General features: G+C 39.8%; 1 protein-coding gene and 1 long non-coding RNA gene across 3 annotated transcripts in view; one reads left to right on the plus strand and one right to left on the minus strand.

Annotated features, from left to right (window-relative positions):
- Positions 1-8,149, minus strand: part of UTP20 (UTP20 small subunit processome component) — an 85,969-nt gene extending 77,820 nt beyond the window's left edge. For both annotated transcript variants that reach the window (XM_032493532.1, XM_014560384.2), the window contains exons 1-5: positions 7,960-8,149; positions 6,948-7,028; positions 3,723-3,789; positions 3,477-3,609; positions 2,619-2,807 (exon numbers count right to left, since the gene is read on the minus strand). In XM_032493532.1, the coding sequence (XP_032349423.1) occupies positions 2,619-2,807; positions 3,477-3,609; positions 3,723-3,789; positions 6,948-7,028; positions 7,960-8,004 (515 nt within the window). In that variant the 5' untranslated portion in view covers positions 8,005-8,149. The remainder of the gene's footprint in view (positions 1-2,618; positions 2,808-3,476; positions 3,610-3,722; positions 3,790-6,947; positions 7,029-7,959) is intronic.
- A 70-nt stretch (positions 8,150-8,219) lies between these two features.
- Positions 8,220-9,683, plus strand: LOC116667707. The gene is made up of 3 exons (XR_004324701.1): positions 8,220-8,268; positions 9,056-9,195; positions 9,581-9,683. It is a non-coding gene; the product is annotated as an uncharacterized LOC116667707 (long non-coding RNA).
- Positions 9,684-15,362: the final 5,679 nt, after the last annotated feature.

Genomic DNA, 15,362 nt, shown 5'->3' on the forward strand with positions numbered 1-15,362 from the left:
AAGTGATCCCTGAATGACAGGAAGAATCCAGGTGGGGACTGGAGTGCAGTTACCAGAGATCAAAAGGAGAGCAAAGATGGGGTGAGCAGAAGTGATCACAGTCAAGAAATAACAGAGAGGCTGGTCTGTCTAAAGGAAGAAGGATGATGTGGGTGGGGAGGGCAGCTCCTGATAAAGCTACCAAAGTAAATAAGTGACTCTGAACACAAAGCAAAGGAGTTTGGATTCTAGCTTACATTTAAGTAAGGACTTACTATGTTACCTCATCTGATCAGCACCGCCACTCTGTGGGGGTAGGTACCATTATTATCCCTATTCTGTAGATAATGAAATTGGGACAGAAAGGCTAAGCAACCTGCCCAGGGTCATACAGCCATGTGGCTATAACTAAATAATTACTCATATAATCATACTGTTTAAATTGGTCTCCCAAATGACAGAAGAGCAGGGAACAGGTCTCTCCTATTTGTGCTGTATCCCCAGCACCTAATCGTTCCTTATTCATAGCAGGTACTAATAAATCATGGCTGAATAAGAAATGAATATTTTCAGACAGAGAAACTGGGCAGCAGTATATGGGGTGAAATAAAGGAAGAAGAGGCTGGCAGTCCTATTAAGAAGCTGCTCAAGTCATACAAGCTTGGGCAAACAAGGGCTTGAAAGAGGCCTGTGGTAGAGGGAAATGGCAAAGGACGGACCCAAGAGACATTTCAAGCATCTTTGCAATGGGACCAAAGACCTTACAGTGTCCACAAGCCCTTTATGATCAGGCCCCCTACTACATCTCTGACGTCACCTAATTATCTCCCTTTACACACGCTGCTCCACCACCAGGCCTCCTCATCGTTCCCCACTCATGTCAACCACGTGTCCAGAATGTGCTCCTCCTGCTAAAACGTAAATGTCACAAGAGACGGATTTTTATCTGTTTAACCTGCAATTGCCTCTCAAGTGCCTGACATACAGTGTTCAATAAACAGTCACGGAATTGAATATGTGGATTACAGAATCAAGAGGATTTGGAGTCCTTGAAGACAACTGGGTCAAACATGCCTCTGAGGGGCAAGTCTCAGTGATGGGGAGAATGATGGTATCACTGTTAGAAACTGGGCAACCAAACAAGGCCTGGCATTGAGTACATATTTACTGAACACACAAATGGATGAGAAGAGTTGGCCTAAATGGGAATATGTTGACTTTGATCTCAATATCAGGCAAGTGAAAATACCCAGGCTGCTGAAGATGTCATACTGAAAGCAAATAAATTGAGAACCGGAGAGCCTGTCTCAGGAGACATAAAATTAACAGCAGAAATCATGAAACCAAATAAGCTGTATATCCCCCCAAGATCTTGCTGCTTTTTAATGAAGTAATCTTGGTTTCAAATATATGTTACCAAAATCTTCACAGAGAACTGGTAAAGGGTGGAAAAATACCTTTCTCTCATTCCTTGTTCAAAAGAGGGTAGGGTGAAGGGAAGTGGTACAAAACAAAATCCACAGTCCTATCCCATATTCATACCTATACCGGGACAGGGTAAAAGTTGAGTCTTATGTATTCCTGTGGCAACTGAAGTATGTAGCAGTACTTTCCAAGTGGAAAAGTCCACCAAGTCCCAGATTGAAACAGATTATAAACAATTTTTGCCTTACTTCAAATGAAAAGCTTGAATTCATTCTCTTTCCCTGTTCACATTTACTCACAAACACTGAGTAGCTCTTTTGGCTTAGTAAGGATTTTAGGGGCTGGAAAAATGCACATAATTAAGATTGCGCCCTTGACGAATTTATACGTTTATAGAGGACACCATTTCATTAAGAACAAACGATTAAAATAGAATTTGTGTAACATAAGTGGTACAGAATGCTAGAGGTGTTCAGAGGACAAAGCTCTCACTTCTGGCCACGGTAACTGGGCATATCTGTGGAGGTTACGGAATACAAGTCAGGCTCTGAAGATGGGGGGTATGATTTCAATGGCTGGAGGTAAGAGAAGGTCAGGATAGTGAAGACTGATGGAACAGACTATAGACCACTTTAGCTGGAGAACCAACTTTATATAAGGAAATAATTAGAGAAAGCTGGAAAGGTAGTTTGGTGTCAGACAGAAGCCAGGGAAAAGGCAATTAGAGAACATATTAAAGTTGGATGGCCACGTCAGCAGGCACACATGACAGGTGTTATACATGGTTTAACTAAATACAGGTGGGAGTCCAAAATTCTCTCCTGGCTGTATTAATAAAAACTGCCTTTAACCAAAAAATAAAAACTTACAAAACTTAAATGCTAATAAAAAAGTCACTGTAGAAGAGGGTCACAGGGCCTCAAGCAAACAGTTGTTTTCAAAGAGGCGATATTGAATATTCCACATGTGTCTACTGCTTTCGCTTTCAAAACTGATACAGATGGGGAGCAACTGTAAACAAGCATGAGAAATCTTTTGGAGATGATGGAAATGTTCTTAAACCGAATTGTGGTGATGGTTGCATAACTGCATAAATTAACTAAACAGCACTGAATCATATACAAAATAAAATTTTAAAGCAAAAAAGCAAACAAAAAAAAAGAAAGAAAAGAAAAGAAAAAGAAAAACCCATACGAAAGAGAGAAAGGGGTCACCTGTATATACTGGACATGTCCTTCACCATCAGTCTCCACAGGTACTTGTAAAGATATGACAGCGAGGTAAAAGCCCATTCTAATAACTCTGTGTCCTGAGTCTCCAGGATTGAGGTGATAGTCAGAAAAAAATCCTGAAAATGGGGATAGAAGTCCATCTGCAGATCTCGTGCCAACTGTACAACCAAACTGGATGAAAAAATAAGTAGAGGTAACTAATTATGAGACACATGGATCAAAAACCAAATACTGCAAATCCATTTCCCAAATGATAATAGACCACCTACGATGACAGGATTAATTAAACCTAAACTAAGTCTCAGGAGATGTATAAAATTTTTTCACATTTTAAGAGTTCAGCAACAACAAGGACCTACTGTATAGCACAGGGAACTATATTCAATATCTTATAATAACCTATAGATAAGAAAAAGAATGAATATGTATACATATATATATAACTGAATCACTTTGCTGTACACCTGAAACTCATACAACATTGTAAATTAATTGCACTTCTTTTTTAAAAAGGTTAAAAGAACCCACAAAAAAACAAAACAAAACAACAAACAAAAAAGAGTTCAGCAAAGAAATCCGGCTAAAGTAAGAAGGTACATTCCATCACAAGTATGGTCAATATTCCCATAGTGTCAAAGAAAAGTATAAAACAAAAAGCAAAAAAGTATACCCTTAAGATTCTGCTTTATGCTAATGTACTAATATTTTGATCTAACAAAAACAGGTAAATTCTTGTTTCTAAATTACAAACATCAGATCTAAAGCATATGTAGCTATAAAACACAATCTTTCTTAAAATTCAGATACATGTTGTCTACTTTCTCTCAACAGACTACTTACTCCAAAAGGGGTTGATAGGCGTAACTGTTCTTGATTTGCAGGTGAATCTTCAAACTCTGAACGATCTCATTTTGATGATAGACCAGCTGATTGAATGATTGGCATTTGTCAATAACTTCTTTATAAAATTTCCCTGGGTGGGAAAAAGAGAGTATGTTCTGCTTTCCCATCACACCACTACTTAGCTGTTTTGATCACGTATAGTGCAAATGATGAATGAATGAAACAGAAAAAAATAGAAAATACCGAAATGTTCTGTAAGGTTCAATTCTCTCCACTTTAGCAGACCCTCAAAAAAGTAGGTTTCAACTTCCTGTCAAGATTAAAGCAATCCATTAATCAAACAACTCAAAGAAAAACTATAATGAAAGTAAATAAGAATGATATACTAATATCATTAGATAAAACTGATAGCCAAGAGTTTAAAAAAAACTTAGCTTTTTTTTTTTTAAAGGGCATTAACACCCTTCAAAAAGCAATCAGCTGTACAACACGGGCAGATTTATAAAAACAAAATTTTGTTGACTTGGTTACAGCAAATTACTCTCTAAAACCTATGTAACAGTCACACCAAAACAATTTTTTTTCTCTTTTTCACAATTTTAGGCCAAGAAAAATGTGCTGACTACTATAGTTCTTTCATTCTGCTTTTGGAAATACGAATTGCTACAACCTTGTAGAGAAGTAACCTGGCATTTCTATTAAAATTAAAAACAGGTTATGTCCTTCAGCCCAGCAATTCCCTTTTTGGAGATTATTTCTAATAAAGTTTGCAAACACACAAGTATAAAGATGTTTATTCAGCTTTACTGTAGTGGGAGGAAAACATAAAACAGCCTAAATATCCAAAAATAGAAAATGGTTGGTATATATCTCATGGTCTATACATAATAAGGTGTATTATGTGACTATTAAAAAGAAATATCTATATTGAATCAGAAGGATGCTGATAATATACCTTCAAAGAGAGAAAGGCAAGTTATAGAGTGAAGAGTATGGTAGGAACTAGTTTTTCTTTAAATAAAAAAAAAGACCTTTATAAATGTTTGCACATATTTATATGAGAGAAAAGTATAGAAGACCTCATGTACACCAAATTGTCAATATTCGTTTCCTTGGCAATACGGGGTAAGATAATAGATTTTTCTAAGTTTACTACGTTGTTTAGCTTCTTAACACAGTATATATTATTCTGTACTTTGAAAGATAACCCTAGTAAGTTATTACCATGCGTGTATATATATACATGTGTAGGTATGTAAACATACAAACAGCATGCCAAATCTTTTAGAGTCTCAAAAAAGATAAACCCCTAAAACTGTGCTTTGGAAGTCTTTAAAAAAATAAAAATGAAATGAAATCAATAGTTAGATAGAATGGAGAGAGTGAATCCCATTAAATTTTGATCAGTGACTCCTAAGGCAGTAGGGAAGTATACCTGACAGTTTAAAACCTAATGTAGAGAGCATTCCTAGCCTAGCATAGTGACTGGCACATGTCAGCCATTTGTGACAGACTTTGTCCCTGTCCCTTTGCAACGTGACTTGCAGCCCCTACCACAAAGAGCTGTCCTCACTTCTTGAATCTGGCCTGGCCTAGTAACATGCTCTGACCAATAACATGCAATGTAAGCAATCCTGAAATGTCCAAAGCTAGGCTTGAAGCATCTGTAGCATCTGCTTTCACTGTCTTACAAAGATTCTGCCATCACGAAAAGAAGCCTTGTCTAGCTTATTAGGGAATTGGAGGCCACAAGGAAAACCAAGACCAACAACCCCAGTCAACAGACAGACATGGGACTGAGGCCATTCTGACCCTATCCTAGGATCCCTTCTCTGCTAACAACACTCCAACCCTTAGTACTTTCAATCTCTCCTGTGGTTTAAACTATAAACCATACGCTGAATGCTAAATCTCTAATTCTACCTCCGTATCACCTGTATTTCTCCAGATCCATAAATCCAAAGATCTTTTGGGCACCATCACTTGGACGGCCACAGGTATATCAAACTCAACAAGCCCCAAACAAAACTAACCTGTACTCCTCTTTCTATAAATCTATCTTGATGAATGACATCCTCAACTACCCAGTTGCTGGAACCAAAAACCTTAATCCCATTCCTTTCTCCCTGCATATCCAATAGGTCGTAAGTCCTCTCCATTCTGCCTCAATATCTCTGGAATCCTTTCCTTCTCTCCATCTTAACTGCCACTACCATAATCACTTCTTACTTGGATGACTACCGAATCCTCAAAACTGGATGCCCTGACCCTAATTCTGCTCTTTCCTCCACACTAAAGCCAGAGAGATCTAAAACTTACGCCTGATCATGTCACTCACTCCTCTACCTTGCAATCCTAGAATGACTTCCCCTAGTTTCAGGATACAGTCCATTCTTAGCTTGACTTATGAAGCCCTTTATGATCCTTGATTATCTATTCAGCTTTCTCTCTCACCAGCTACCTGCTTCCCCTATCCCCAGTCACCATCAATAACGAACATCCTACATGCAGTTATAAGCACAGTGAAATGCTCTGCAGTTTCTTGAATGTGACAGGCACTCTTTAGTCTCCATTCCTTTATACCGGCTTCTCCCTCAGCATGAAACAGCCTTTCCTGTCCTTTCTCATGCTAAAACCAATACAGATAAGACTCAGTTCAGGTATCACCTTGTCTATACCTTTTCTGACATCCCACCTTATACCCCCAAAGAATTAGGCTCCCTTCACTGTGAGTTCCCAAAGCTTACCTAGATAATATCATTTAATGCACTGAAGTCACACATAGGAGACAGACATTCAAAGAGACAGTGAGCAGAGTCTGACTAGAGTCAAGTGAAAAACAGTAAAAACAAGTTGAACCCCTAAGTTAAAGGGATGTTACACAGGACCTTTAAAAGCTGACAGAAAAATATGACTTGATGTAGCAAAAAGCAAGATTTCTGAGCAGAGGTGTGACTGAGTTACAGCGTGGTTAGAACTGGAAAAAATTATGTGGTCTAGCCCTTTTCTTTTTTAAAGGAGGAAACTAAGCCACAGGAAAGTGACTTGCTCAAAATCTCTTTAAAACTGTAGTTTCAGGAATATGGATCTGCACCTGTGCTTGGAATGCACATGGGAAAGGGAGGGGCTGGAATCAGAGGCCACCTGAGAATCAGCTCAATTTTCTAACACCACATCACCCAACAGAACTTTCTGCAGTGATGGACATGGTCCGTATCTACATTTGGCCAATGTGGTAGCAACTAGCCACGTACGGCTACTGAGCATCAGAATTATTAATTTACTTTAATTTAAATCTAGTTTGTCCTGTGTGGCTACTACATTAGACAGCACAGGTCTAATGCATTTCATGTTCATATAAGAATGGTTTGAAAAACAATTCAATTTTTTTTTTTTTAACAATTCACTTCTAAGACTAAAGAACCAACTATGAATACTTGAAGATCGGCTAATTTAACATTCTCTTACCTCGTCATAGCTTGCAGTTCTATCAATCCGGTGAATAATATCGATATTCACATTTCCCAGCCGTTCAGCAAATGTAAGAAACTGCAGGAGAGGAATATATTTAAAATACATCATCATTTAACACTTATCAGATCTTGAATATCTGTTTGAGAGCTGTATAATAATCCCATGTGGACAATCTCCTTGTGAAAGCAGTTTAAAGCTTCATTACGCCTCCGCATGTTCTATCAGTAGAAATAATGGTATGCTTCGCTTGCAATTTCAAACTTGTATTTTCAATCAGTCATAAAATGTATAACTGAGTTTTGAAACTAGAAGTAGATGTCACTGACAAATTACAAAAGATAACTTTAAAAACAGACTGAAAGACAGTCTTCAACAGTACTACTATACGAAGATAATGAAATATTTCTACGGATCTATCTGCAAAAGTTCTTCCAGTTGTATCATTTCAAATAAAATTTGCATGCTAGACTGTGGCGGATGGACCTAGGTGAAAGCTCGCTAGGTCTACTGCTAGGTTTCATATCCTGCTACAAGCACAGGGATAGGGCTAAGTAGTCGCAACAACAGCGTTTTTAAACATATAGAAACCTATGGTTGTACAGTAACAACTCCTCAAGGGGCAAAGAGAGAATGTAGTGTCGTAGCCAGTAACCAGGAAATCACTCATTTCCTCCCACTAACCAGCCTCCCAATTCGGTTTTCAAGGATATAAGACCAGGAAAGAATTCCTAAGCGATTAGTCTGTTATAATGAATTTAACTCTGGACTGGAAGGAAGTCTCAGGCAGGCCAGACCCCACAAACCATGGGCAAAGTCGGCAGTTCAGGCTTCTTTCCTCATGCCAACTTTACTACACCTGGAGAGAGAGAGGCTCTTTTGTCAGAGCCTCCAGGCAAGTAACTCACGCTCGGCCCAAGCACTGTAGCCCCAGAAGTCCCGCTCAGAGTCTATTTCACGGCTGAGGCAGCAGGGACCCACGGTTCCAGGGCCAAGTTCCCTTGCTCACCCGGTACGTGTTCTCGGTCTTGTGGGAAACGGGCTTTGTCTTCATGGCTGCAGAGGGACAGCGGCCCGCGAGGACCTCGGGAAGGGTCGAAGGAGATGCAACCGACCGTAGGGAAAGGAAAATGGCTCACACACCAGCACTGTCCGATTCCCACGTACTCAGACCTTTCCTCACGTGCGGCTAGAGCCCCCTGGGCGCCGCCATGTTGGAGACAGGGAGGAGCCTGCGCGCGTCACGTGGGCGGAAGAAGCGACAGAGCAGGCGTGCCCGCCCCTAGGCGCCGGCGGGAGTTGCGGAGCGTCTGACTGGGTATGTGGGTGTGGAGATTTTTTTAACTCTCTTAAGTAAAGGTTTATAAGAAAAATGTGTATTTTTATCATAAAAGAAAACATGTCTGTCATCATTAACAGCTAACAGTCACTACCCCTCATTTTGTACCGTGCACCACTCAAAGCTCTTTAGATTCATAATTTCACAGTAAAGCGCGTTGTGAACGTTGCATGAATATAAATGAGGTACGTATTTTTAAGTCCCTTGGGCATAGGAGGAAAGCAAGGATGTGCAGCTGGTAAGTGGCAGTCTGGCAGAAGTCACTCAGCTCCAGAGTCTGATAATCTTAACCAGTTTTTCCGTTTAAAATTGGAAAGGAGTTTTGAAGAAAACTATGATTTCATGCACAACCAGTTAACATTTTGGTGTTTTCCTACCATTCTTTTGTGTTGTTGTTAAACATAATTGCACAAACAGTTATATCTGTGTATATACTGAAAACTGAGGAGAGAGAGGTTAACTGCTGAATCTGACGAGGTGATGGTCACTGGTGACCTTCACAGGTATAGTGTGGAGGAAAGGAAGCGAAATATGTGTGGATTGAGGAGAGGATCGGTGAAGAAGAAAAGTAGCTATAACGCTTTCCTGTTATTCGTCTTACAGCATCAACATTTTCTAGGTCATCACGGGGTAGTTGTAAATATTTTTAATGGCTCCATGGCATTTATGGATTTTATATTTTAAAAATAAAATACAGAACTGCCTCATGCTTGGCTGGCTTCCAGTAGGCTAATTGGTTTTTTGTTTGTTTGTTTTATTTCTTTAGGTGGTGCTTCTCCTTGTTGGGTCACAGAGCCTTTAAGGAAGTCTAAGAAAGCTGTAGACCTTCTCTTCAGAAAAATGCAAATAAGCTCACTAAAATATGTATATGATTTCAAAGAGTTAGAAGTCTGCAGTTACCTGAGGGTAAGAGCCCCTACACTAAACAGTGCTCCTAGCCTATTGCTAAAATGACCTCCAGATGATTGTGTCCTGTTCCTTCTGTTATGCATTTTCGTTAAGGGAGTTAGTGGGACAATAGGAGCAGAGAGAAGAATGAAAATCAAAGGACTGACGTGTTATGTATTACACTGTTACTCATTGTATGATCCTTATATATTGACAACTGTGGTCGAACAATTTATCATTACAACATGATGGTTAAAAGCATGGATGCTGGAACCAAATTGCCTTGGTTTAAATCCTAGCTCTACCATTTATTACTGGTGTGACCTTGGGGAAGTTACTTATCATCTCTGAGTATTATTTCCTTATATGTAAAATAGAGTTAACGAAAGTCCTTACCTCATAGGGGATTGCTGTGCAGAGTAAAGAAGCTAATGGATGAAAGGTGCTTCAAATGGTGCCAGGTACCATAACTGCACAACCTTTGACAAGTTACCTAACCTTTCTGAGTCCCAACTTCCTGCTCTATTAAAAGGCAGTGTTAATAATACCAATGTTTCAAGGAATTGTATTGGCCCACAAAGCATGGGATAAATGTTTACTGTACCATTTATCCTCTGCTGTCTGGCTACGTGACAGTTTCCTTAAGGGCAGAAACCATGTACTTTCTCAGCTTTGTATCATCAGTGCATGCCTTAACTTGAGTTGTTTATCAGTGTTTGTTGAATTAACAAAGCACAGTACTTTGTTTAACCCTGACAAGCTCAAGAGTAACACAACTCCTGTCATGGTGGGGGATATGCCACCTGATTTTGAAAGTCTCTCACAAAACTGTGTCTGAGCTTCTGTGGAATACCACCAAAGCAGCCATGAGAAGCACCACTGTTTATTTATGAATCTCCTTGCCCCCAGCTTTTGCCCTCTGTGCTGAGACCTTAAATACCCCATGCTCTCCTCTGTTGCCTTTTACCACAGTGATCTGCCTGCCCCATCCATTCCAGCCAGTTCACTTAGACACATACTTCTTTCATGTCTTCCTTCTTAAGCTTGATTGGGAACTCCTGGAAGTTTGGCTTTCTAATCTTTGTCTTCTTAATGCCTAGAACACTGTGATTTCAAGCCCAGGGAACTATTAGAGCACATGAGGAGTTTACCTAGCCTAGACACAGAAGTGGAATCCAAGAAGGATTCTGGGTAGAGGTGACACTGAAGCTGAGATCTGAAAGATGGATAGACGAAAACCAGGCAAGGGAGGAGCACAGACACGAATGATGTTATCTAGGTAGAGGGAACAACATAAAAGGAAGGGAGCAGTACATTTAAAAGCTCAAAATGATTGAGTACAAATTTCGTTATTTCTAGTTATTAACTAAGCCATACTCTGTCAAGTTACCACTGGGCATTGGTATCATCCTTAGTATCCTTAGGCGGATGAAAAGGGAAACATAAGAGACAGGGTGAAACTCAGAGGCTAGTCCCCACTATAACGTGAAGACAACAGTAATCCAAGGATGTTGAAAGATTAACAAGTTATTGTACTTAATGGTCAGGAAGGGGATGAATCTGCCTGGTGGGGCTCGAAGGATACAATATATCAAACCAAAAATGATCCTGACATGGAACAAGGGACCAAGGAAGTGAGATCTCAAACCGATAGTTGGGAAAAGAAGAGGGAGTGGCCAAGGAGGCTATTTCAGTAGCTCTTAATTATGATAGTAAGGGAAGCTGATCCAAAGATCATTCCCTTCTTGTGAGAACCATGTACTGTTCACTGTTGTGTGTACATCGGGAGGCAGCAAGAGCATGGTGTTTGGATTCAGAACACTGGGATCCCAATTCCAGGATTTTCCGTGCCCTAGCTGATAATGGGACTAGTGATTTAATCTCTGAGCCTCAGTTTCCTCACCTTTAAATAGGTTTAAATAACCAAGCCTGCCTTTTCACTTACTGTTGGGTACGGAGATCCCTTGACATAAAGTAGATCAAAGTCTCTTGTAGCCTATCCATGCCTATATAAACAGTAATTACTATTACGATTGTTCCTTTTTCACCATGTGATGAATTTTCAGAACTGGGACCACTGGGCTTCTATTCCCCTTTCCCTATTTAAACCTCAGGCCTCAAAGACATTAGACCAGAAATTGCAAATCAGTGGGCCTCACAAGCCCAGTATAGCACACAAATGCACTTTGTTTACCAAACAATATTCCTGAAATATTTTAATATGTAAAAATCTGGAGATTTCAGATGAAAATCCAGATTTCCAGCTTCTCTGGGAAAATTTTAAAAAAACTGCAACACTGGGCCCACACTGGGAAAAGCAGCGATCACTCCCTGTAGTCCTACCCCTGACCCACACACTGGTCCAGGCATGAGGTACCCATCTGGCCCCCATAGGCATTTCGGTTTGCAGCATCTGCTCAAGTGAAAGGCTGCTGTTGTCTCTGGTTTTAAACATGCCTCTTGCAGACAGAAGATCATTGTTGCTGCTGCCTTTTTAAAATTATTTAATACAGTGAGTGACTCAACTTTTTACAGAGCAGTCGGTGCAGTTTTTCAGTCCATGTTAAAATATTTGGCCCAGTGCCTCTGTTGAAATGAACAAACCAACCAACCTAACCCTCCCCCCCAAAAAAGAAATGTGAAGTATTTGGAACACCCTTCCCCACCCCTTGAAACACACATGTGTACACACACATGTACACACACCATTGCCTTCAGTGTTCAGCTTGTTTTCCGTCCCCCCTTTCACTCACCATTGGCATTTCTGTCATGAACTTTAAATGTCTTACTTTCTTTTAAGAGATGTCGGAGGATAACCCAAATTCACTTGCTTTTTGGGGACAATTTAAACCCTTATGCATTTTTACATACCCATTTTCATGATTTCTACTCTTAATCTCTGTCCTTAACTAGACTGTTGACATCTTCTTTAGGAAGGATGAGGGGCCTCCCAGTTTGGATTTATCTCCCCTTTTTCATTTTCCCACCCTCCCCGTGGCTATGTCTTTGCATCCTAGTTGGTTTTTGTCTTGTCACATCTGAGTTGCTTCTTTGAGGGAAAGGAGAGCTTGGGCTCTGCTGCCAGGCCTCCCAGGCTCACCCCCTTGCTTTGCCACTGCTGGATGAACCATTTTACTCACCCCCAAATTGAGGTAATCCTAGTGCCCCTCATGGGTTCTTCTGAGAAGTCAGTGACCTAATACTTTGGTTCTTGACATGTGGTCCCCAGTCAGCAGCATCAGCACCCTGTGGGAACTGATGGATTCCCAGGCTTCACCCCAAACCTGTCAAATCAGAAACTCTGGGTATGGGGCACAGTAACCTGTGCTTTCACAAGCCTTCCAGGTGATTCTGCTGCAGGTTCAAGTTTGGGAATCACTAACTTAATGTGGGTTAATGCACTTAGAACATTGCGTGGCACATCCCACATGCTCTAGAAAGTGCTCACTATTATTACTGTTAAGTCTTTATATAAGTATTTGCTATATCATTATTTTATTCACCTATCCACATCTGCAAGGGAGGCTGTATTATCCTCACTTTAAAGATGCGTGATCTGAAGCTCAGAGAATTGCTAAGTGGTGGACAAATTTGAATTTGGGTTTTCTAGTTTCGAGTACAGTGTTTTTTTTAACTGTCTTACGTCTTAAGAGTATGAGTTAGGAGGAACAGATTTAGAGAAATGAATACTTGGATGCTGCGGTAGACATTTGTGGATTTCTTAACAGTGTGTGTTCTCTCTTCCCCTGGAAACAGCATCCTAATTTTTCTTTGACGAATTAGTCTTCCCTCATTCTCAGTATCTGAGGTTCAAGTTAGACACCTAGGAGGGCTTGTGTCTTAGGCTGTATTTCTTTAGTCAACTAACTGGTTCTGAGGTGGGCGTGTGTTCCAAGATGGGGCAAAAGCCCTATGTGACGGTTGTGTTAGGGCTGTAGGGAAAGAGGTACTTCTTTTTCTTGGACTTTGTAAGATGATAGGGGCCTGAAGCTGTTGGTGGCCATTGCATCACTTCATGGAGAGGTCTGCCTTTGAATAAGCTCTATGCAAAGGAAAATAGATCTGAGGGAGGGGGGCGGTGGGGAGAGAGGGAGAGAGACTGAGATTAAGATGAGCTTATTGAGCCACGGGATCCACCCAGTCCTTGGACTTTTTCGTTTCCTTAGTTCATTAATTCCCCTTTTATACACTTAAGCCAGCTTCATTTGGGTTCTGTCACTTGCAACCTAAACAATTCTTACACAGCAAATTTAAAATTTTTGTATTGCTGATAAACAAGACTGGAAACTTAAGCCTTCCTCAGAACACAAATATTTATATGGTGAGTAGGAGTCAAAAAAAAAAAATCATAGGCAAAATCTTGATAATAGGAGTCAGTGTGATGGATTGGAAAGAATATCAGACCAGGAGTCATAAAACCAGGGTTCTAATTCTGGGAGGTTCACTCAGCTGTGTGACTTTGTAAAATTAACCCTGCACTGAAAGAAGTAATGTACACATACATGTTTCGAATGTTGCATTATGTGAAGTCAAGTAATTATTAGAGTTGTTCCCCAAACTTCTTGCATATATACAGTTGTATGTTTTCAACATTAGTAGGGGAGGCATAGAAGGGGATGCTTCTCAGTTTCTTATATACCACTCTTTGATCTGGGTGATAGAATACCTTTAAAGATACACTTAAAAATGCATCTTAAGAGAATGGAAAGACAAGCCACAGACTGGGAAAAATATTTGCAGAACACATATCTGAGAAAAGACATGTATCCAAAATCTGCAAAGAACTCTTAAAATTGAACAATAAAAAAAAAAACAACTCAGTTAAAAATGGGCAAAAGATCTCAACAGACACCTCACCAAGAAGATATGTAGATGGCAAATAAGCATATGAAAGATGCACAACATCATATGTCATTAGAGAATTACAAATTAAAATAACATTAAGATACCACTACATACCTGTTAGAATGACTAGCTTCTAAAATACTGACAGCACCAAATGCCGGAGAGGATATGGAGCAACAGGAACTCTCATTCCCTGCTGGTGAGAATTCAAAATAGGACAGCTGCTTTGGAAGACAGTTACCTATTTCTTCTAAAGCTAAACATAGGTTTATCATATGATCCAGCAGTCACTCTCGTAGGTATTTATCTAAATGAATGGAAGACTTACATCCACACGAAAACCTGCACATGGATGTTTACAAGAGCTTTATTCATAATTGCCAAAACTTGGAAGCAATCAAGATGTCCTTCAATAGGTGAATGGATAAATAGATATGGTATATTCATGCAATAGTATGTTGTTCATTGATAAAATGAAATGAGCTATCAGGCTTAAAAAAAACATGAAAGAAGCTTAAATGCATATTGCTAGGTGAAAGAAGTTCATCTGAAAAACCTACATGCTGTATGACTCCAAGTCTATAATATTCTGGAAAAGGCAAAACTATAGAGATGATAAAAACATCAGTGGTTGCCAAGGGCTGGGAGGAGGGGACAAATGGCTGATGCTCAGGGGACTTTTAGAGCAGTGAAACTATTCTGTAGGATACTCTAATAGTAGACATGTGACTTTATGCATTTCTCAATACTTATAGAACAATACAATACAAGGAGTAAACCCTACTTTAACTTATAGTTAATAATATTGTATCAATATTGGTCCATCCATTGTAACAAATATGCTACAGTAATGGAAGATGTTAATAATGGGGAAATTGTATGAGAAGGGAAAGTGGGTATACAGGGATTCTCTATACTTTCTGTTCAATTTTCCTATAAACTTAAAACTGCTCCAAAAAGAAAGCCTATTAATTTTTGAACATTGTGTCTCCTCCTAACTCCTTCTCCATGTAAACCCAAAGTTCTTTGGAGAACATCATGGCTGCCAGAAATGAGATCTAGAAAGACAACACCCTGCTCTGGAATCCTGGGAATCCTTCCAAGAGGAAGTAGGACTCAAATCTCATTAAAACTAGACACCAAGAAAATTTGGCTCTGGGGGATTCAAAGTGAATCAGAAAGAGAAGTGAGTGACTCCGTACACCAGCTAGGAAAAAAAAAAAGTTATTTACATACTCAGTGAATTTTTATTGAGTGCCTACTATGTGTCAGGCACTGATCTAGGGGCTTAACATACAGCAGTAACCAAATGAATTCTCTGCCTTCGTGGGGCTCATATT

The sequence above is a fragment of the Camelus ferus genome, chromosome 12, assembly GCF_009834535.1.
Source record: "Camelus ferus isolate YT-003-E chromosome 12, BCGSAC_Cfer_1.0, whole genome shotgun sequence".
Lineage (NCBI taxonomy): Eukaryota > Metazoa > Chordata > Mammalia > Artiodactyla > Camelidae > Camelus > Camelus ferus.